Source organism: Thermobia domestica, chromosome 15 (genome assembly GCF_964235325.1).
Source record: "Thermobia domestica chromosome 15, izTheDome1.hap1.1, whole genome shotgun sequence".
NCBI classification, from domain to species: domain Eukaryota; kingdom Metazoa; phylum Arthropoda; class Insecta; order Zygentoma; family Lepismatidae; genus Thermobia; species Thermobia domestica.
Genome location: NC_137468.1, coordinates 133,684,819 through 133,710,484, shown reverse-complemented (window position 1 = coordinate 133,710,484; position 25,666 = coordinate 133,684,819). Strand labels below are relative to the sequence as shown.

General features: G+C 36.3%; 1 protein-coding gene across 1 annotated transcript in view; it reads right to left on the bottom strand.

Annotated features, from left to right (window-relative positions):
* LOC145671246 (RING finger protein 207-like) overlaps window positions 1-25,666 on the bottom strand; it is a 456,974-nt gene that overhangs the window by 152,236 nt on the left and 279,072 nt on the right. The window contains exon 6 of the mRNA XM_081740160.1: window positions 3,260-3,432. Within this exon, the coding sequence (XP_081596286.1) occupies window positions 3,260-3,432 (173 nt within the window). The remainder of the gene's footprint in view (window positions 1-3,259; window positions 3,433-25,666) is intronic.

The window sequence follows — 25,666 nt, the reverse complement described above, 5'->3', positions numbered from 1 at the left end:
GGCTCAGTAGTAGACCGTTCACCTCCGGTGCTTGGGGTCCCTGGTTCGATCCCAGCTCGCGCCGTGTGGATTTTGTAGTGGAAAAACACCGTGCTAGTGGGTTTTCTCGGGGTTCTCCCGTTTCATCCCACTTTCTTCATTCCACCATTTCACTCATCTCTCATCATCACCGTCTCCTTTAGCCTAACCGGCATAACCGTGGGACGTAAAAACTAAAGATTTCATTTCATTTCTTTACTAAATATATCTAAGGTAGACAATGTTTCTGTGCATCGCAACGAATAGTGTCCAAGGTGATGATGGCCTACAGAAATCGAGGCAGAAGAACATCGAGAAGAGTAACAGTGGACGGAAAACAAAGTGACAGGAATCGCCGAACATCGAAGGGATTCCAGGAAGGACTGTAGAGCGAATGCGGAAAAAGTGACTGTAGATCTCAACTGGCAAATGGAACACTCTATTGTGGTAATCACAGTTCGACTCAATCTAAATATCCACGGTAAGATTCGAATTTCCAAACCGCTGATCATCAGCAACATCGTTTTAACGCGAAGAAAATGGTGCTGAGAACACATAACGTAGACCGGAGATAATTCAAAACGAATATGATCGCATGAGTCCCCTTTCACCTTATTTCCAACAAGTCGTGTTTATGCATCGCGGATGCCGAAGGAAGCTTATGATACTAACTGCCTCCTTCCTACTGTGAAGCATGGCACGACTGTGTGTTGCTGTGGAAGGCAATTTCGTGGTATTTCGTGGGTTTTGTGATTATGTTCACAACATATACATTACGTGCCAGTGATTATACAAACATTTTTTAGATGATCACGTACATCCAATGACCCAGAAGTTATTTCCGGTCCAGGATACAATTTTCCAACGTGGCAACGCGCCAAATTACATTGTTGGGGCTTGAGGCGTAGTTTCATGAAATCCATGTCCTCCTCCTCCCCTAAAACTCAACATCACTGAATATATGTAGAAAGTTCTGGATCAGGATTCCGGAGCAGACATCCTCCTAAGCCCTTCATGATTTATGATTCCATTCCATGATGAATCAAAGCGTCCTGCAGGATAATATTGATCCCGTGTCGTGCATAGAAGGTAGGTTCATTACCTTAGTTTTGTACATAAATACTATGTATAGTGTAGTTAACTGAAACCCGTTTGCAAACAATATCTGCAAAAGTACCAAAGGTAATAATCCTGCTATGAAACAGAACAATTTTTATGACACATAGAGTAGGGTCGGATGGTATCGAACAGCGTATAATACCGGACAGAACAGGTTATTCTGAAATTAATATAATTAGAGTCTGCCCGTAGCCAGGAAATGAACACCTGTTACCGTGTCGAAGTCTAGCAATCACTTGTTTTGAGGCCCGCGAAGCAGATCGATGGAAGTCTGCGTAACTACATTTCCTGAACGCTCTCTGTGTGTATTCAAGAAATTGTCGGAAGCATGAGTGTAGAACAGGTAAGAGCAGAGTGAGTATTGTGCTTATTATATAAAACGCACATTATATGGGAGTAAGTTCATATATTAACCTTTTGTTTAAAATTAATATGTGTGACACAATTCTGAATTATTGCAAACATGTGAATCGGATAGTATCGAACACTTTATTGGCGTGTAGTATCGGACAAAAGGAAAAAAAAAAATCATTAAATTCATAGAAAATAAGCTGTTCTTTATTCCCTCACTGTGCTGTCTTTATAATATGAGAATCTCTTTTACAGGTAGAGCAAGCTTCTCTCTCTCTCTCTTTTCTCTTTCGAGCGATGATAACTCAAAATTTTCATTTTTTGAGTTCTTAACACTCTTCCACCGGGTATGCGATATGGTGACATGTTTGAAGAAGATTGTGACATGACAGCTGCAAAGAAAAATACGAATGCTTCTGCGACTACTAGTGCCCAGAAGTTATCTCGCTACCAAATGGATGCAAGACGGCCACCTGATGTTCCTGATAACAAACCCTCAACACCTATGGTTGATTTAAACATTTCTATTCTGCAAACGTCTGCCCCAGTGGAACAGGAACCTTCAACATCGCAAGCTGCAGGATCCGATGTGCACATTTGTTCTATTCCAGGGACTATTTCGTTGGCGAATGGTGAACGTTCACTCTCACAAGCCGAAAGGCAAGAAAATGCCATGGAAACGTCACCTCAGTTGTACAAACATAACAAACCAAAGTATCTCCCCTTCCAATATCGTCCAAGAACTCCATGAAGCGACGAAAGAGATGTGCTGGACAAAGTGAGATATTGACATCTAGTGCTCACAAACGTTAACTGGAAGCAAGAGTTCGTCTTGCAACTACAAAGGAGAACGACATTTCTATTTCAGCCAAACAAGTCAATGTAAATAAGCAACACACTAACCAAAATGGATTCCAGGAAGAACCACAGGAATCAGCTCAAGACGACGAAGATACGCGTTACATGATTTGTGGAGAGTCATTTCAAGAAAATTGGATATAATGTTATCGTTGCAGTGGGTGTGCTCATGAAAACTGTACCAATCTAGAGCGTTGTTCAGAGCTTTACGTATGCGATAACTGTGAGTCAATAGCTTAGAAAGGCATAGCTCTATGTTTTAAGATTTTAACTGTAGGTAAGTATAGCGTCCAATACGACATAAGGTTATAATTTACTTAAATTTTGTCAATTTTCATTTCCCTTACTCGGCAAATCAACGTTTTCCATATGAAAATTGCATGTATTGTTAGAATAAAGTTTGTACTTTACATTCAACTAGTTGTTTTCAATTTCTGCTGCAAAATATGAAATATACTTTGAAACACTCTTAAGTGTCCGATACTATCCGACCCTACTCTATAATTAGTAAACAGAAAATAAACAGTCCAGAAAAAAAAAAAAAAAAACAGGAAGGCAAAGAGAAATGTTGATAAGAACAGCAATTACTGTAAGACTATTTTTTTCAAGCATAAAGCAAAGCCGCATCAGTTTATTTCACAGGGTAATACCTGCTTTTCAGCTTTCTATACTACTGAAATCAGTTTATTTCATAGGATAACACTGCTTTTTTTATCTTTCCATTTTTTTTAAAGCAATCCAAACTGCCACTTAATCCAGGTTATCATTCCTATTTGTGTGACATTCTTCCCCTTTATTCTGTGATCTTCAATTAACTTATGACTACTATAGTGTTTTGAAAATGAAGTAGAAAACTGAATAATACAAAGGAAAGGCAGTGAAGAACTATGAAATAAGGAAGTGGTAAACTTACCTTTGTACTTCCATAATCATATTTGCATGCGTTTTCGCTATGGCTTCTTGCATTCCCTGACAAAATGAATTTATGGTATTTTTTTCACCGTCCATGTTCCTTCTTAATTCGTCCAACAGATTCTTGAACATCATCATGCCTTCACGAACGGAATTTTGAAGATCACAAACAGACTAGAAAAATATATGTCTATTAAAAAAAATAGGTAAGCAAGTTATACTTTGATCAATAGATATATATTTCTCGTAAGCAGAAATTTTAAAATACATGAATATCCGTACAGAAAAGCATTATCAAAAGTATTAGTAACTGTAGCACCAGTGAATCTTGCTGAACTTGACATTCAACATTATAGCTACTCATAATCACTAGAGGTACTTCTTAATCAACAGGATCTTGTTGAGAAGTCAACTTTTCTTTTATGTTACGCACAGGACAAGGGACGTTCACATACGAACTGTACTCACCAATTTTAGGTCATAAAACATTTTTTGATGTTATTTTGTGGTCATTTTTAGCCATCTTGAACTTTTAGGTCATTTTAAAAAAAATGTATTTTAAGGTAACTTTTAGGACACTTATAGCTTGTTTAAATTTTTTCTGCTTAAGGGAATCTTGAAGTGAACATTGTTTTCAGTTTTAAAAACTAAAATGTTAAATGACCTTTTTTTCTTGGTTCCTGACTATTGTGATGGAAAATCTGCATTCCTCCAGTAAGATAGTGAACTCCAAGCTATAGCTGGTTGATAAAAAATGGAGACTGATGGGTGGCCAAAGCAGATGTTCTTGAATTAATGATCACAAAGACAATGCTCTCGTGAATAACTAGAAAAAAGCTTAAAAGGTGTACGAAGATTTAAAAGGAGGTTCTTTCCTATTATTATAGTGAGAGTGTGCGGCTAAACAAACAGTACTGAAATTCGCGTACGGATGACGCACAGGTGCAATGTGGTATGAGCTGTGAGTGCCACATGTGTACTCAGTTGTGTGTGGGCTAGAGTAGTGTGCGGTTGATACAAAGATAATATTACTCAAAATAGAGGAGAATATGTTTATTGTCGAGCACTATTTCCGCTCATACGGTGTGGGACAGCGTCTCATTGCACGAGATGAGCACGCACCTCTACAGTATTGCTCTGGACTGTATTTATGAATATTTTATCAGTAACATATACTTCAATGATGAAAGCCATGTGTACCTTGATCGCTACATCAATCGACAGTTGATTATTGACCCATTCTTGAATGATTTGCGCGGTTCTTTTTATCGCACCAAAAAGCTGTCACTACAATAACAATGGATGCAACTAGACGGAGCTACTCACCACCTGCAAGTGAGTCACTTTCCCTTCTGCCCACAAGAGTTTGGACATCGTTTGATTTCCCAAGGAACGGGCTTCCTATATCTTTCCCACTATCCTGACCTCACAGCTCTAGATGCCTACAATGGGGTATGCTGAAGTAAGCAATTTTCCAAACAAATAACTCCCTACCACTATACCGGAATTAAGAGAGAAGATCCAGTCATTTGTTCCGTCGTTAAAGCAACCCGTGTTCACTAACATGTTCATCGATCTACAGGACCGCTATGAAGAATGTATGCGACGTAGTAATCAACATTTTAAACAAACGATATACAGGCCTGATTCCTCTTAAATTTACAATATATGTTGAGTAACAATTAGTTGAGATCCATTTGACAGCACTTTTTGTTTCATTATGTTGTGCAGCAAATAAATAAATGTCAACGATGTGATTTCAGTACTGTTGGTTTTGCCGCATATTTTACGAGGGTCATTACGAAAGTTTTGATATATGAAATAACTTACATACTTAAAATCAATTTAACACTTACATTTTCTCAAAATATTCACCATTACACTGTACACACTTTTGCATTCTCGAAAATCACTTTTGGAAGCAGTGTTGCCAATCTTTTTCTTAAAGTGTTGAAAGTTCATTCTCGTAAGCCACTACAGCTTCTTCAGGGCTGCGAAACCTCTTCTCACGCATGCGATCTTTGATCCTGTGGAACAGAAAAAAAATCACACGGTGCCAGATCAGGGCTATACGGGTGTAAGTCATTAGTTTGACCTCCGTAGATTCTAAAAAATGAATTGTGATGTTGGCCGTGTGTGCGGATGCGTTGTCATGATGAAGCAGGATCCCACGCAATCCAGTTCTTGGACAATCCGAAGCTTCTGGAACACTTTTGTTAGGAAAACAGTGGTGTACCACTGAGCAGGAACAGTCCTTTGTTCTTCAAGTGGAACAGTTGCAACATGGCCAAATTTGGAGAAGAAAGTTGCGACAATCTTCTTCCCCACACTTCGCGGTCGCTTCACTTTCGTGGGTGGATTTTCGTCTGGAAAGATCCAAACTGAAGACTGGCGTTTATTTTCAGGGTCAAATCGATAGATCCAAGTCTCATCACCAGTAACAATGTCAGAGACGTGTCGAGAATTGCCTCCATCAAATCTTGCAAACATTTCTTCACACCGTTCCACACGCATGCGTTTCTGCTGTTCAAAGTGTGAGGCACCCAACGAGATGAAACCTTTCTGAGCCGAAGATGATCATGAAGAATTTTTGTCACATTTTGGCTATCCAATGTTCACTGTAGATTCAATGTCTTTGAAAGTTGCTCGAGGATTTTCTCGAATCATTTGTTCTACAGCGGCAATGTTTTCATCTGACACAGCTGTTGCCGGACGTCCAGCTCTCTCTTCATCTTTAAGCGATGTCCGGCCTCTTCTAAATTCACCAAACCACCGAAATATTGTAGCACGAGAAGGAGAAAGGTCCCTAAATGCCCCCTGCAAACGATCAAGGCTTTGTGTCTCGTTCAAACCACTTTTGAAATCGTAAAGGATCATTGCCCGAAAATGTTCCCTTTCGAGCTCCATTTTAGACAGCCGAATACTGCTCACATCAACAAACAAGTGAAGACGATACGGCCACGCCGATGAGCGAGGCGAGTTGAAACTTGCTTTGCTTTTTCGCTCTGGATACCACTACCGAACGCAATTGTTGGAATCCAAATACTGTGCCCCAACAATGCGTATTTCAAAACTTTCGTAGTGAACCTCGTACTGTATACAGTTCTCATATGTGAGTTATTCTTTCAAGTGTGCTCTCTAGTTTCTACTCGGAAGTGAATTGAGGCTTTCAATATGTACAATGCCAAAGCTTAAACCATCTAGAGTGTGTCCTTATCTTCCGTTCGAACAGCCTACTGAACTGGCTACATAGCGGAATACCAGTGTAAAGCCCAGACGGCTGGTGCAATTGGAAAATTCCAACATTTTAGATTCAAAACCACCTATTTCCAACAACTTTCTCTCTTTCCACTTTTTCTTATCTTTATTCGTAGAGATAGCTTATGACTCCGGACTTCAAATACAACCAGAGTCTTCCTCCTATAATAAATGGTTACATATCAGACCAAAGTAACCCATGACAAAAATGAGCTCAATTGAATATTGAATGATGTCCCACGCGACCTCAAGTTTAGAATGCATTTACAGTATTCAATATGAAGCAAAGATACCTTGAATGTTCGGAACAGCTAAAGAGAGTTACCACATCCTGGATAGAGGTAATGAAGATAGAACTGCAACTATTACTCTTAGTACCCTCAAGGCAGCCATCTTGGATTCAAATCCATAACTTTTAGGATAAGGTCATGTCGCATATCTTCTCGAGGTAGCTTTTAATTACAAACACAATTCCTTCGTTAATTCCAACATATCTCTAATTATTTAATAGTTATTACCTTCATCATATCTGTTTATTAATTTACAATTTTCTATCCAAATTACAAGGTTCCTTTGCCTCCATGGGAGCCCGAAGGGAGCAGGGGGCCGGGCCCCCATGGCTCACGAAAATGTATACGTAATATAGTAAACTACGTATATTAAATACAAGAAATACAAGACGTAATATAGCAACCATAAGGATGCGCTCTCTAGAAAATTTTCTTTGGGCGCCCCTGTTTGGCTCATATTGTATACTATAAGTGCATTCAATATTGTGGTTTCTTGGGGCACCAATTTAATATCATTCAATTGAGTTAATGTTTCCATGGGTTATTTTGGTCTGATATGGAACTATTGTAGAGGTTAGATCCAAAACAAGAAGGAAGTTGAAAACTAAGGACCATCCTAATAAGGACCCATATATGAGTTTACAATTAAGTAATTATTGAAGAAATTGTTTACACTGATCCCTCGATTCAACAGAAAAAAATAGTTATACATTCATTCCTTGTCCGTTGCTTTCCGGAAAAAAATCAAAACCCATTTATAGCAATTGCTTATAAACAAATGTCTTAATAAAGTTATACTAAAGTTAAATAGATAAACAGATTATTATAACTCACATCGTTTTATTTTAGTTTAACGTCTCACGTTATGCAACGAGGCTAAGGAAAAGATTATATGAGAAGGATGATAATGGTAGAATGAAGGAAATGGGAAAACCCACATACACGGTATTGTCTACAACATAGTTAAAATTCGGGATTTGTATAAAATTTATTCAAATGCAAAGTTATCCGCGGCCCACTGTGTATTGTATTAATTTTAGCGGCACATACCGGTAATTTGCTAATTTATGGGCCTTCATATATCCGAAATTTAATTATACACTACTATAAGGCTCGGACACAAAGTTTCTTTTAGTTTCTTTATATGTAACTAGACATGAATGTGGGCATATGCAAAACAAATTGGATCCAGTACTGTTTCTCTGACACATGTTATCCACCCCAGCAGCCACCTTGGATCCGCCATATTGGCTTCTACTTTCGGTTTTTCAAATGAAAATAGGTGTAAGTGCTACATCAAATTCATGTACAATTATCTTGGTGAATTTTTACCGTAGTGAACTTTTACCATAGCCTCTACTGTTTGCAAGGTATTGCATGTTAAATCTTTTCAGCTACTCCGTGAATAGACATTGCAGAGTAATATCTGTAACAGATATTACGCTTACGTTTTTGATCAAATCAAATCAATTTCTAACTAGAAAAGGACTGTAGGTATAAACAAACTCTTTACAACATTGGTGTCATAATCTTATTACATTTCTGTGAGTGACTGGTTATTACTTGAGGTTATACTATAACAAGGAAGTATTGTATAACAGTCGAAATGCCTAATGTAAATCCAGATACGACCAGATTTGGGTGAAGACCTACCATTTCCGTATTAATGTCTATGTCTGTATGGATGTACGTTTAGTGATTATTTCGTCAACGATAAATCGCGTAAAAGATTACATACACACACGGGGCCCTGCATAACTTTCTACTTGGTTCAATATTCGTAGTGTCTGACAATTAAAATGCAATACCTTATAAACTGTACAAGCTACGGTAAAATTCACTACACCAATGATTTTCCGAAAAAATATACATGAATTTGATGAACCACTTGCACCTATTCCCATTTAAAAAATCGGAAGTAGAATCCAATATGGTGGATCAAAGATGGTGGCCGGGGTAGGCAACATGTGTCAAAGAAGCAGTACTAGATTTAATTTGTTTTACGTGACAGGCCCACATTCATGTCTAGTTACATATAAAGAAACTGAAAGCAATTTTGTGTTCCTGCGTTAGTGCATGATTGAATTCCGGATGTATAAAGGCCCATATATATGCAAATTACCGGTATGGGCCTCTAAAATTAGCACAATACACATTCGGCCACAGACAACTTTACATTTGAATCAATTTTACACGAATCCCGAGAGGGCAATTCATGAATGTACCTTGTTAGGCGAGTATCGTGTAAAGTTATGAACTTATTATGAACTAATACTTAGAAATTTATTGTTCATTGTAATTTATCGGCAGTAATCTTGGCGCAAATCCTCGTGTGAAACTCTTGAGTCGTCATTATTTTATTAACCCTCATAGTTATTTTCTACTTTTTTATTCACGTTTCCAAGAGTTCGAACAAGGAACTCGACACATCGATCGCTTATTCCAAGCGTCTAAAACTTAATAAGAAACCAAACAAAAAAAAAAGAAAGAAAATGACAAATTTATCAGCTTCGGACACAAGTACAAATAAATGAAGGATCAAAGATTTTGATATGCATTACCTGTGAGAATTTTAATTATTATTATTACCGTAGTAGTAGTAGTGAAGTAACAACAACTGTAGAATTGTCTAAACTTTGTATTACTTTATAAAGCTAATCTGACACCAGTGAGTAGAGCTCAATTATCTGGTTATCGTATTCGCCATTATGGTGCTTTTCTTTCGACATCTGGCAATTCAGTGGAATTGTGTTCCACGTGTTGTATGGCCTTAATTACATCAAGTACTTACTGCAGTTTAGAGCGTTTAAAGGGGAATTTGCTCAAAGTCTAGATGGATGAGAAGACAAACTATCATACCTCCTACGTACAACAACTTTGGAATATATGTGTAATAATTTTGAAGTAGTTGAAATTGAAAATCAAATCTCAACTATGAGTATTTCATCCCCACTGAGATGGGAAAGGTTGAGGACTAGATTTAATGTTCCTGAAGAAATATTTTGACTTTTTGTCGGTAGCTTGGCTGTGTTGTCAGCACTGTTTTTCTTTGATGTATCATTTGTGTTTTAACATACGTAGTGTTCCCCGACCAATTTGAGTCCCTGGCACGGATTCTTCAGTGATTCTCTATGTTGACGCTTGGTCATATCTTATTACAAGTGCAATTTCCACATTTATTTCATGTTTTTGTCATCCAATATGTAATCCAATCCAATATGTAGCAACAAATCTAAATAAAGCAGACAGACCCTCACGCACGTTGAGTGCGATCCTTTCAACACCTACAGCCAATCAGAGCTCGCCATTTGAATATCAGATCTACAAAACCAGCGATCCGCAGGAGAAGAGCTTAATTGAAAGTTGTTGTGGGTGTTCACAGAATGATGCAGCGCGCGTGAGAAAGTCTCATTTTTAAAGTTAATACTCAATTAAGTTTCCGTAACTAAAACTTGAAATAAAAAGAAAGGAAACTAAAAAAACAAGGATTACTAGAAACGTTAATGCCAATCTAAATATTTTGTTTGGTTCAATAAACACTTTTTGAATACCTTTCTTTAGAAACTGTTGTATTTTATCATTAATCTTCTAAAACTCGACCTGAATCAGACAGAAATATTGACACAAACCTCATGTCATCGTAAATAGGCAGATAAAAAGCTGTCATAAAAACCACTTAACAGACTATCAGAAACGAGCACAAAAGAATAAGACGATACTTCATCAACGGAGAATGGCTTAGTACCTGAGGATCTGGGACTGAACTCTACAAATGCTGTAATGGACATTTTTATACTCCGTAGCTACAGTTAAACGGGGTAATAGGAAGACACCAGCTTTTTCAGTGGTTCACGTGTTATTCAACACTTCAATGGACGAAAAGAGCATCAGCTTTGACAAACAATTGAATCATCCAAGAGGTCTTGTGTATGTAACGATTATGATCGCTCCCAGAGTGCATTTCATCACGATTCTGGTGTGGTGGGGTCTCATTTCGTGGAGTCATAAAGCTCCATTTCTGCGAAAAAAAAGTGAAACCGTCTGTTGTGAACCACCAGTTTGATGTTATAAGACTTGTAGTTGAATCTGTATCATACTCTCATTGCCAATATTCACTGAATTTTTTTTTATCACAATTCAGCTCTGGTCCATAGGGCAAAGTTCATCCAGACATGGCTTCAACATGTTGCTGATTTTATCACGGCGGACAACTGGCAGTCCCTACTTCAATTCTTTGGACTAATACCTGTGATTCAAGTTGAAGGCCAAAGTTTGCTCAAGGTGATATTCAGTTATGGTTATGGTTATTAGTAACTACAAAGGGGTTGCGTTTGTAAGGACAAATGCAGTAATAGACTTCAGTGTCTGAAGATATGGGGCAAGTTTGAGTATCTTACTTAGAACTTCAAAGAAATCGATTCACCTGGATCCAGGAATCTTGAAATTTCACCCACAACGTTATGGCGTATTCTACGTAAACGTCTATCTATATAACCATACCGAATAAGACTTACTCAGATACCAACACTCGACAACCGTCGCACATGGGAAACGTTCTGTATTGAAATGCAAGTTCTCATGGCTGAGGATAATAACTTGTCCAAGAACCTCGTTTATACAGACAAGCTGATATCTCATGCACGTAGAAAAGTAAACACAAGTAATGTACGTGCTCGCGAAACGGAAAATCCACACTAGTTGTCGAGGTAGTTCGGGACCTCCCTAAAGTGAATGTTGTGCGCTGTTCCAACAGAAAAGGTTTACCGTACCTTTTTATGAAGGATACGTCTACAGGATTTATTTCCCTTGATACGCTGACCAAGTAATTACGTTCTCAATTGAATGAAGATAGTAACATTTACATCATGAATTTGGATGGAGCCTCATCACATTTCCAGACCAAGGTGAGATCATTCTTCAACGGAAAATTATCACATTGTTGTATTGGGCGCAGCAGTGATGATGAGAACTTAATTCTGTCATGGCTGTCACGACGTTCCTCAGACCATTTTCCTTGCATTTTCTTCTCTGGGACTACCTTTAATATGCATTTTACAATCCTTCATTACTGCGTATAATCGACGAACTAGAGGAGCACATAAACGCCATCAACAGTTAAACGTGACATGCTAAGCTGCACAGGGAAATTTTACAATTGAAGATTTGTAAAATTTCACACTAAACTAAATTTGGTGAATTTTGCGACGCTTTGCTTGTATTTGTATGTAAGTATCTTCGTTATACAGGGTGTCCAATATAAAATGCAAACCGGAGTTTGGGATAGTTGAACTTTTGACACGGAAGCGGTACACAAATAACGATTATATCAAAATGAAGCCTTCTTCATGCATATATTTTTAAACTAGGAAGCAACGATTGAAGTACACTTGGAACCACACAGTGTTGCCAGATGTAGCCGAAGGTGTAAATCAATCTTTTTACAAGACACATAAATTGACTCATAACTCGTACGTATAGATGATCTGTCGTTAATTTTCAGTTTGTATAGTTGGAGTAGCTTGGAAAATATGGAATGTAAAAGAGAATTTTTCATTTCCACCGGTAAGTAATCGGATGAGGCCTCTGTAAGGAGTTACTAGGAAAAACGCGGTTTTAATAAATTAACATTCTTAATTGACAACAGTGCTGATGTTTCAGTGCATCAAAAGGCGTGTTAAGGACCTCCCTACATTATGCAATTCCTGAAAACAATGAAAAAGAAACGTTGAAATCATCGTGATTAAAATTTTAATTACATGCACCCAGCAACACTGCTATTCATTGAATCAAAACGGAGGCACTTCCAGAATCTGCCGCAGAACTGACAATTCAGTTCGTGATGAATACCAATGCATCTTGTCGTGACATAACAAACAAATCACTGGAAAAGAGCGTAATTATGGCTCCGAAACTAAAAACAGAAATTTCAGTAACTATTTCATGTAAAGCCCTTTGTTGCATATGCTTATTATGATACAAAGGACTTTTAACTTTGTACAAACAAGGATACTCCTCATATTTTTCAATCAGCATCAATAGTATCCCTACTCCAAATAATTTTTCTTTACTACAATTCAATTTCCCCACAGAAAACAAACAGTATGGATATTAGGCACAAAATCTTTCGCTTTTTTAACACACCACGAAGCTGCCATCAGACCAGAAATGCTATGGAAAATGTTGCGAAATAGAGCAGGTCATATTGACAAGAAATTCCATAGGATATACCATGGCATATAAAATGCTATAGCATTCGCTACTTTAGACGGTAGGATATCGATGATACGATTTTTGATGCAATAGATGCTCCCGTCTAAAACTATCTTTAGAGATTGGAGAAACCAAAGATTTTTGTTCGAAAATAAACACTGTACCAATGTACGCACAAAGGAAGTGTTAACCTTAGAATAACCTGTTTTCTGATGAGATGGCTCAGTTTAGTGTACGGCTACGACATCGTGGTACATTCGTTTCGTTTTAATTTAATTAATACAAACTCTAATAGTCAGTGGAATTGGTAGCGTCATGAAGCGAGAGTTCAAGCACTAAAACTAATATCCTTTCAGGCCCCGATGAATTTATATATATATATATATATATATATAGATAGATAGATAGATAGTAAATTTATATATATACCGGCTGCACCATTTATAAAGTTCCACCTTTATAACAGAGCAACCAAGACAGGGAAAGGAGCGAAATTTTGCACAAAGCAACTATGAGATGGGGGACTTCTACTCATATATTGGGTAACATCACCAGATGAACAGTGTTGCCAACCCAATATAAAGTTCTGTTTTTTTAAACGGAATGACCTAAATTTAATATCATAATTCGAATCACCAATGAAAACAAAGAATAAAGAGATGACACTCGCAGGTCAGTGTTCCATACTTTTGGAGAAATAACGTTAAACATGTGTCAAATTTAAACGCCTTTAACACACGCAAGGAATGAAGTAGTAACTATTTGTACAAATTAAATTAAATACTGGAAAGAATTTTTTAAGATGACTTTAAGCTTAGAAGGATCAGCTAAACAGTGTTGATGTTGGAGATGGTGCAATAATTTCTAAAAAGTGCCTAGTACACTAATGTTTAAAATTCATAGAGCAAATCAGTATGTCATAAGGAGCATTGTCACATTTATTTGAAATTGATAAGTCAAGTACTTACCGAGATTTCGGTACCTTGTAAAAGATGAGAATTTTGTGCTGCACAAGATAGTAACGCTGTCTCAAAATTCCCTGTTTTCCCTCTGCGTTAGAGAAATATTTAAGTAGTAAGCTGTGACAGAAGTTATATTCTGTGACATGCCAAACTAAAGCAAACCATTTACAATAAGAAAACACAATATCTTTTCTGTTTCATGAATTTTGCAATGTATGCTATGAATAATTGTTTCTTGATCATCATAAACATATATTTCTTTAATTTAATGTCTTTCTTCTGAATATAAGTTAGAAAAGACAATAAAACGTTGATATTAATAGTTGCCAAATTTTAATTGGAAATACATAGGCTAAATTCTGTTAAATTGTAGCAAAATTTTTCAGAACATCCAATATTTATACGTACTATACTATTTATACTATTTTAGGGGAACATACAAAACTTATTTTGTATTTCATTTACCACAGAATTAACTCCAAATAATTTACAAATTGCTTTTTAAGAAGCGGGTTGCATTTATGTATTCATAGGCCGATTCCCTTATGAGGACTCAAACATTATTGGGTAAAAAGACAGCACGTGGACATCTTACATAAAAGCTACAATGGAACAAACACCTAAAAACTTGTGTTGTGTGGTCATTAAAAGCAAGAAATGTCGGTCAAGAAACGGAGAACCTGGTGGGTCCAGGAACAGGTGCATCCGTAGTGAGCTGTTGTGTAAACGAGTATAGTGTAAAAACATGATCAAACCTGAGCTGGATGGCCACAAAAAGCAAGGATGTATTTAACCAACTCAAAGCAGGTCCAAACTTGTTTTAAAATACTCGTTTATTTACAATAATTTTAAAAATGGTCATTAGGTATAGAACTAGTTTACATACCTTAACATGGGAATTACACGTACAGACATCAGACCTGAACAGCACTTCACAGTAAACTGAAGAGTAGTTTCAAAATTTGACACCAGGTGTCGCTATAGCACCAATGACGGCATACATGATAGGATATATCGGCATCCATGATACGAAGTGATATGATAGCTTTTTATCCGGTTTTGATATCATTTCCTTTTGCGCCGTCATAGGTAAACGATCAAATACGACTTCCCTCTACCTTTTAAGCAGTTGTTTTTAAATAAAAATATTGGTGCAGAATTACAAGGGAGATTTTTTATAGAGATCTATTTTATTATTATTATTATTATTATTATTATTATTATTATTACAGTGAGCTAATTCTTGCTGGACTATTAGTGGAACCTGCAGTAGCGGAAAAAGAAATCCACCTTTTAAGGAGAAATAATAATTTTGCTGTTTGTTGAGCGGCAGGACTGCCGACGTCACCACGTCATCTTGTTTTTTAGAGATTTACCAGAAAAACTACAGATTAAAAAGTGTGTATTTTATATTTCTTATAGTTACTGAATTCTTTAAAAAAGAAATCATAAATTTGCAATTTTCATTGGCTTGTTTTCAATCAGTATTAATGAACAGAAAGAAAAACTTTTCTTAATTGTAGTCATTCTTCTGCATCAATTAATTTGATTGCTGTCTTTCTAATGTTCTTGTATTATTAACAGAAGCCGGAAAATAACTAACTAATCCTTCTTTTACATAATATTTAACTGCTGTTTGAAAATAATTGATTGGTTTCCTTGCCACACACAATATTTAACTGTTGTTTGAAAATAAGTGATTGGTCTCTTTTTTAAAAAAGATTATTACTAAAGTGAACTTGACAACTCAAAATAGTTGTTTCTCCTTTGTTTATTTCAGGTGGATTTTTTCTGCCCAAGTGAAGAACTCATGATCGATGAGATCTACCTTCAAGAATTGGTGCGCGGTCTACTCGAGTTTTTAGCGTCTGGAAAGCCGTAATGGAGCTGCAGCGACTGGGACATCGGTGGTCGGAGATGTGATGCACTACTACCGCCCTTCCTGCCTTTGAAGTTAATGACATATTAATTCTCCAGCACTGTGTATCCAGTACTGATATTTTGGATTTGTTTGTTTACGGGTTATTCCGTACATATGAAATTTATAATCAGGCTCAGAGAAAAATTATGTATTTATTATCCAGTGGGGAAGGTCAGACAGAATCAAGGATACGGTGTTGTCATATTTTTCGATATTGGAACGCGGTTTGTTTCGGAACAATGCTTAATCCCATCTGAAATCCCATAGCCGTGACCCCTCAAGAAAATCATAACTTGAGTAATAATACAAATTAATTAACTAATCATGATTTAGCATTTTAGATAAATTAGATTGAATTGGCGATCTAAATTCCGTTGAAGAAATTAGGAGATTGATTGAAAATGAGGACGAAGCTGTAGTTAGACCCATCCAACAGGTCCAGGGACAAAATCCTGTATACAACCCCCTCCTTAACATTGTGTACAGAATAACCATCGCTATGGGAACCAATCTGATCCGTAGCTTGGTCCGTCATACGCCCCTGATCCAGCATTTGCTGGATATGGGAGCAAAAATACTAATAATACAAGTGGTACTAATAGTAGTATTAGTAATAGTAATACAAGTAGTAGTAATAATAATAATGACGAGCTAAATCAGAGATTAACTTCGAAGTTATGAGAAAGCAGAAAAAGTTTTCATAAGTTTTATCTTACGGGTCATGAAATCGCCGGCCTGTGGTAATGAGAGGAGCATTGATAACCCAGAGGTCTATATTGAAAGTTTAATTCATTTTGCGTTGGAACATGTGTTATCCAACGCGCGCCCTACGAATTATATCGGTCTATACATAGATAGCAGTAACAATACAAACAACAAGCCTGTGTATATTCCATGGAGAAGAATGTGTGATTTCTCTACTCGAACGGTCCTCACCTTAATTGAACACGTATTAAATTCAAATGCGGAGTTCCTTTTGGGACATGAAGTACTGTTCCTGTTCCACGTGCTAGACAGCATGTATGGAAGGGTAAGAAATGCAACGAGTGCCGTTGAGAAATGTTCAAAATACCAAGATTATTTGGACAAGAGTTTATTACGCATAGAAAATAAGAATATTTATTTCCTTCCCTTTGCGTTTGTTTATTGGATAACGAAACATACATCAAATGGTCAAAGTTCGTATTTTTTAAAAAGAATACATCAGGATACATGGCTTCTTAAATCAGTTCTCTGCGAGATGGCAGGAGTTTAATATAAAACTAAGGGAGGCTGTGACTTTACAGATGTTGATGCTTTCCAGTCGTATTTGAAATCGGATTTTCAAATTGTAACTTATTAGGAACATGAAAAGAATAACCGGGATTATATAGTTCGTTACCCAGGAGAGCCTGCAGAAAACAAGATCTTTATTTACTATCAGGGAGGGTGGTCATTTCGAACCTATTCGCAATATTAGAACATTCCTCAAGGCATGGAAGTATTGTTATTGTTTGGAAGCTAATGATGAGAGATATCATAAACACAAGTGTAAAACTCAATGTTCTATCCAACATATTCATTTACGCGATTATACAAGTAACAAAACTAAAGTGATGCGTGCAACAGAGAGTTTGCTGAAGGTATGTGTTTTGAGAATCATGTGAAGCGTAATAAAGCGGGTAGATATGTTTGTGAAAACGTTAAGGTCTGCATTAATTATGCTGTCGTGTTTGATAAGAGATGTCAAAAATCTGGTCACGTGTGTGGTGAACATTCTTGCTCGACATATAGCACGCATACAGATATAAACCACTGATGATTTGTACTGAGACAAAAGCCTCTTCATAATAATAGGTTTGTGTACCTTGGCTATGACGTAGAGACGATGTTGAAGGCAGCGAATGAGCGCGGTGAAAGGGAACACAAAGTAGTGATAGTGTGTTGTAGGCACATCGTTAAGGTAAAGGTATCGATGAGACTTGTAAAACGTGCGGTGATAATGTTGGAAATCGTTCGTTTTCTTTTGAGAAGATGACGGCTTTTATTAACCATGTGTTACTAGAGCGTCTTTTCTTTACCAGAAAAGTATCCTTCGCTCATAATAGTAGTCGCTATGATGGTCTTTTTCTGGCTTAGAAATCTAATGGAAAAACAGCAAATCATTCTTAATGTAATTATTCAGGGTCAGAAAATTTTTTATATTAATATTGGCAATCGTGCTTTTTCAGATATTCTTTTCTTTTTCTTGGTGTGAAACTATCCAAATTACCCAAAACTTTAGGCCTTAGTCAAAACATAAAGAAAGGGGATTTTCCATATTTCTTTAATACAGAAGAAAGTCAAAGTTGGTCCCTATCCCGCGTATGAGTTTTAAGACCCTGAGGGGTGAAGCACAGAATAAAAACAATTGAAAGCCTGGCACAAAGAACTTGCGCTAAGTGGCGAGGAGTTTAACCTCAAAAAGGAAATGCTCTCTTATTGTGAGAACGTCGTTAGAATTCTAGCAGAAGCAATCATCAAATTTAGCGACATTATCGAGGAAAAAACGAATGGTTTGCAATGTTCCATTACTTTATCCACCATTGCAAGCCTTTCGATGCGTACATATCATACTTTGTACTTACCTGAAAATACTATTTCCGTAATTCCCGCGTTGGGTTTCCATCATAAGACCAAGTATAGTACTAAAGCTATGCAATGGCTTATGTATATGGAAGAACAATTAGGAATAGAAATCCAGCATGCTAGGAGAGGTGGGAAAAAGTGTATTGGTAGGTACAAGGTCGATGGATGGCACGAAGGAATCAACGCTGTCTTCGACTTCTATGGGTGCTTTTGTACAGTTGTAAGAGGTGTTTTTCTTTTAACCACAACGCCATTTTGCATAACGCTCATGACTCGTACAATATGATGGAAAAAAGATACGAACAAACAATGCTGCGCCGTAAGTACCTGAAAAGTATAGGTATAAACTTTTTGGGAGTTCTTGGCATAGCAAGGTAAAGACGGATAAGGAAGTACAAAGGTTTATTCAAGAACGCTGTACTAATCTACCTGACTTCCTTATTTTCAAGAATTGTTACAACGGCGACCGCACTGAAGTGTTTCGTTCTCACGTCAACTGTACGGGTGATGACGCGTTAAAATATTTAGATATCAGTAGCCTTTGTACCTGGGTCGTGGATCGTAAACCTATGCCGTCTAATTCACCTAAGATACATATGGGGCCGGACTACCCAGATGTGGAATGTATTCACGGCGTAGTGAAATGCACCATATTACCTCCAAAAGACCTCTATTTTCCGATCCTACCGTCCGTTGCGGGAAGTCGATTACTTTTCGATCTCTGTCGTTCATGTATGGATCAGGAAAATACTAACGAGTGTGCTCATAGTGACGCTGAGTGTGCTCTCACAGAGACATTTTGTACTTCATAGTTACATCTTGTTCTTCAAAAAGGTTGCAAAATACTCGATATACTCGAAGTATGGAAATTGGAACTCATGGGCCCTGAAGAGGGGAATTCAGGTGGTTTGTTCGGAACTTATGTGAATTCGTTCCTTCAGATGAAACCGGAAGACTCTTGTTTTCCCGCTTATTGTAAAACTGAAGACAAAGAAAGATACATATTATGCCTATGAACACATACAGCTGAATTATGATAACATTATGGTGAACCCGGGATTGAGGCAATGTGCAAAGCTTTACCTCAACTCACTATATGGTAAATGGGGTCAGCGCACTGATATGTCACATACTGTAATCGTCAGTGATGAGGTTACGTTTTTTAGGTATTTAAAACGGCACGATATAAAATTCACAGTGTGCTTCCAATTAATCATGATCATTTAATTATCACTTCCAGAGACATTGAAAACGTTCCATTTGTTTTCCAATGTTATACTAGCCGCATTTATTACTTCATGGGCTAGACAAACTGTACGAACTACTGACGACTGAAGGACCAGACAGAGCAATCTACTGTGACACCGACAGTGTCATGTTCATGCAGAAAAATGAGAAACTTTATTACCGCTTAGAAACTATTTTGATGATCTAACAGATGAAATTCCAGAAGGCTAGTAGTTTATAACATTTGTCGGATTAGGCGCCAAGAACTACGGGATGATTAATGCCCAAGGGGATGTTCGGCATGTGCTCAAAATTAGGAGGATTACACTGAATGATAGGACCTCTCAAAAATTAACTTTGAGAGTTTCTATAAATTAGTGTCTGAACAATTAGTCCACAGTAATAGAAAATCCTAATAGTATCGTGCGTAGACCAGGGTTCCCTATCTTTAGCTGTATAGAGGCAAAGACACACAACAACAAAAAAAGTAAACGCGTTGATGAACATGACGTTAGAGACGATGAACCCATACGAAAACGCGCAAGTGTACCTTACGGTTATAGGCACACGAACGAGTGAATGTGAGCTGTATGAATGCCTCTTTTTCCTTTCGAAGTATCGTCTCCCACAGAAACTCGGAAGAACAATTGTATATTGTGAACATCTTAAAATTTAATTTATTTTATCTAAATTTATTCCTTATTTGTTCCTTTTTATTGGATCACTTCCTATCCTTTTACGTATTGCTTCTTATAGAAACTCGATGTTAAAATAGATTGTGAAAATATTAAAAATTCTTATAGAAACTCATCTTGTTAATTGGGTCGTTTCCTATGGAAGTTTATAAGTACAGAATATGAGTGAATATTTTAACTCGAGCTTTAATATTGTTATATCCCAGTGATTTTAACCGTTTCATTTTCTTAGAATTTTTTGTTAGGTCGCTTCCCACGGAACCGCGGTGTAAAATATGTGGATGTGTGTGTATAAAAAGCAAATGCTTTATTGTATGCATTCATTTGAGCACAAGATGTTAAAGTTTCAACATCTCTACTATTATCATCGCCGGTCCGTCAAGGACTGGAAAAACGTTTGCAAATCGATTACTTAATGAACGTGATCAAATGTTTAGTATAAAATTTAGCGATATTGTATGGTGTTATCGCGCAGTAAAACCAAAATTAAATGCACATGCAAAAATCAGTTTTGTAGAGGGGATACCCGACATGGGTAATTTTGAAACTAAACAAAAGTCATTATTAATACTTGATGATTTAATGATAGAAACCAATGGTGATGTTGCTAACTTATTTACAACTATGCACATCATCAAAAGTTGACTGTAATATTTCTTATTCAAAATTTATTTCCAAAAGGAGAACGTGCACGTGATATTATTGCACATTATATTATAGTATTTAAAAATCCACGTGATAAATTAAAAATACAATATTTAGCTAGGAAAATAATGTCTCGATATAGTAAGGAAATCGTGAATGTTTTCGAAGTAACACGTGAGCCTCACACTTATTTATTATTTGACTTAACACAGAAAACAAATGATGCATTGCGAATACGTATAAATAATTCTCCTAATGAAATCATGCATGTGTACGCTAACATAAAAGACATGCGTACAGAGTTTTTTTTAGTCTGAGTCGAGATGTTGAAGGTGAAACAACACTACAACACGCTCCCTGCTCTGCGCAAATGCAAGAGTTCAAAACGAAAACGAATTATACAAAATGCTTCAGGGGATTTAATAAGAACAATTCCTCGAGTAGCTAAAACCCAATAAAAGGAAACATTTCTTTAAATTCTCGTCAGAGGCAACGTTTACGTAGACATAAAATGATATTACGTGCTTTTTCTCAACAGCGTACGGCATTAAAGATCCTAATGAAATTAAAACCTCCGGGTTCTATGAAATTAAAAATTTATTAGAATATCTTAATGTTCCTATATAATCTATTAGCATACGCTCCTATATACTGGTACACCAGCAACCATACTAAATAGTAGTAGTAGTGGTAGTAGTAGTAAAAGACAACGTAGTCGTAAATTACAGCAGTAGCTAATTTATTGAAACGTTAAAAGAATATAGTATTAAAATGACAAAATTATCAAAAATATATTATAATTATTCAAATCCTGATTTTTTATCAAGTATACAAACATTACATCGTAAAACAAAGTTATCTCAAAAGAAAATTAAGAAATGGTTAGCTTCTCAAGATGTTTATGCATTACCTGCACAAGCTCGTAAAGTTTTTGAACGTAAAAAGTATTATGTTAATGCACCAAATGAAACATTAGCACAAATGGATTTAGCAGATATGCAACATATTGCAAAGTATAATAATAATTTTAAATATATATTATATTGTATTGATATTTTTCACGTTATGCATATTGTATTCCCTTAAAAACATATAAAGGTCCTGGAATGGCAAAAGAAATAAGGAAATTTTAAAAAATTCAAGTTGCCCATGTTTAATGTACAAACAGATTTAGGTGGTGAATTTTATAATCGTCGTGTAAAACAATTGCTTAAAGAATATGAAAATCATTAGAGAGTTCATTCCGAAATTAAATGTGGTTTAGCAGAACGATTTATAAGAACATTAAAAGAAAAATGTATCGTTACTTTACTCCAAAGAATATTTATCAATATATGTGTCTTAAACTGTAAATAATTATTATCAATCATATAATTCAAGTATTAAAATAGCACCTGCACAAGCAAATGATTCCAATGTGAATCAAGTGTGGGAAACATTATACGGATATAAAATGAATATAACGAAAATAAGTTGTAAATTTAGTCCGGGTGATTACGTTCGTGTTAGTAAATAGAAACATATATTTGGAAAAGAATATTTACCTAAATGGTCACAAGAAAAATTTATTGTTGATAAATGTATTAAATCAAATCCTGTCACTTACAAAATTAAAGATTCGAATGGTGAAGGAATTAAAGGAATATTTTATGCACAAGAATTACAAAAAGTAATTGTAAATTCAAAGAAAACTTATCTAATTGAAAATGTATTAAAACGTAAAAATAAGTGGAAGTATGTAAAATGATTGGGATATCCGTCAAGTATGAATTCGTGGATTAGATCAGATTCCATTCAGTCTGCTAGATGAATTCAATCTTTACACACGACTTTTACGTTACTCTTCCTCCAAATACAAGTTGTAAACCTTTTGATAATAATAATATAGCTTTATTTCGAGTTAAATTAGCACAACCTACTTGATTTAAGTGATGGGGAATAATATATTGCATTAACCACAAATTGATATTCCGTGGAGTTTTTATAATCTTGGTGAAAATGAAGAAATTATAATTGTTACTGTTATCGACCAGAAAATTTCCATATAATTTAGATTATAATATTCCCAATACAATTAATGTCTGCATTCATATTGTAAAACAACAAAATATTGGGCTGATAGTTCGAAAATTTAGTGTATATAATGTACAATACGGTCATGTAAAATCTTTTGTTTCACGCACCTTACCTTACATTAGCACACAGCTCTACAGCCTGATATGGGCCTTGGCTTCTTCCACCAGTTGCCTCCATCTTTTCCTGTCTCTGGCTGCCTGTTTCCAGTTAGCCACTTTCAATATCCGGAGATCCTCTTGCACATTATCTATCCATCTCTGTTTGGGTCTCCCTTTTCTTCTGCTAAAAAAGATCTTCTCATCCATGATCCTTTTGGGAAGGCGATCTTCTTCCATGCGTTCCACGTGACCCAGCCATCTCAGTCTTTGCGCTTTTATGTGTCGGACTATGTCTTTGTTTTCCAGAATTTCTTCTATTTCTCTATTGGAGCGTATTCTCCATTCCTCTCGTTTTCACAGGGCCATAAATCTTCCTTATTACTTTTCTTTCGAATACGCGTAGATTAGTTTCGTTTTCTTTGTTGAGTGTCCATACTTCTGAAGCATATGTTACTATTGGTCTTATGAGATTCTATATGTTTTTAATTTTGTGCTTCTGTTAATTACATGTTGTTGGCGTGATAAGCTTTGTTTCCTGCTTGTATTCGTTCTTGTATTGATATTGGTGTGTTGTTTTCGTTATCTATTAAGTATCCTAAATATTTAAATATGGGTATACTTTCAAACGTCTTATTTTGTATTGTTATGTTCATTGTATTTCTTCTATGTTCTGCAGTTGTTATTATCATATGTTTGGTTTTCCTCACCTTCGCCTGTAATCCCATTACCGTGGTTGCTTTTTCCAGTTCTATGTACATTATTTTCAGTTCGTTTTCTGTTCTTGCGATTATTGCAACATCATCTTCGTATGCACAGATTTGACTGGTGTGTCAATATATAGGAACGTATAGTTCCTCGTTTGTCTATTTTCTGTATAGCTGTATGTAGTGCGATTATGAACAGTGTTGTTGATAATCCGTCTTATTGTTTAACTCCTTTATCATATTGGAATTCTTCTCCTAATAACTGCTCTATTTTTACTTTTGCTGTTCTTTAGTTGAGCGTCATCTGTACAAGTCTTATGAGTTGTTTTGGTATCCGCATGTTCTCAAGTGCCTCTGTGAGTCTGTTTCTGTCCACACTGTCGAAAGCCTGTTTAAAATCTATGAATAATATATGTAGATCTGTGCCATATTCATAACTTTTTTCTATTAACTGCCTCAAGATAAACAGCTGGTCAATCGTGCTGCGATTTTTCCGAAATCCACATTGGTATTCCCCTATTTCCTTCTCTGCATACTTCTTGATTCTATTATTGATTATGCCTATTAATATTTTGTATATTACATTTAAGAGCATGATTCCTCTGTAGGTTTTACAATCCATTCTATCTCCTTTTTTATGCAGAGGATGTATTATTCCTATCTTCCATCTATCTGGTATGTCTTCTTCCATCCATATTTGCTGAATTATGTCATATATTTTTCTTGCAGTTTAGGATCTGCATGGTTATGCTATCTTTACCCGGGGCCTTATTGTTCTTCAGTTTATTAATCATCACCCCTATTTCTTCCTTTTAAGGTGCTGCTTCAACTTCTTCCTCAGATTTTCCTTTCTTGCGTGCTTTAGCCATCTTGTCTTTGTCTATTTGCTCCTGTTGCTTCTCTTGTAGCTCTTCTTCCACCTGTGTCTGAGGGTTCAATAACTCTTTAAAATAGTCCTTTTCCGCTTGTTTCCTCAGCTCTTTATACCTTTCGTAGTTGCTTCATTTTCCTGGCTAATTATTTCTTGACATTCTTAATCAAACCATTTTGCTTTATTGTTTCCATTTTTCTTTACTCCAATTGTTTCCGTCGCAGATTCTTTTATTACTGATACGACCTCATCCCATTTCTCTTGTATCAATGAGTTTACTTTCTCTGCCATTTTTTCACATTTACTTTCAATCGTGTCCTTGAATTTATCAACTTCTTCTCTGATCTTTAGTTTCTCTGTATTCCATTTCTCATTATAATTGTTTTCTGTTGCTGTTTTATGCATATTCTCTCCCTTAATTTTGTTTCCACTAGAAAGTGGTCTGTATCTCAGGTTGGACCCCTTCGGCTCTTAACATTTGTTATGGAGGATGTATTTCTGCGGTTGACAAGGACGTGATCTATTTGATTTATCGTATTATTATCAGGAGAATTCCAGGTTCCTAAGTGTATCTGTTTGTGTGGGAAGCTTGTACTCTTTACAACTAATTGGTTTCTTATTGCAAATTGAATTAGCAGTTGTCCATTGTTACTGCTTTCTGCATGCAGTATAATTTTCCCAGTGACTTTCGTGTTTGCATCGCTGCTTCCTAGTTTGGCATTGAAGTCTCCCAGTACTAATATTGTATCATATTTCGGTGTGTTTTCGTAACTTTCTTCTAAGTTCTCGAAGAATTCTTTTTTCTTTGCAATGTCTGTTTCTTCAGTATGGGCGTGAACTGTGA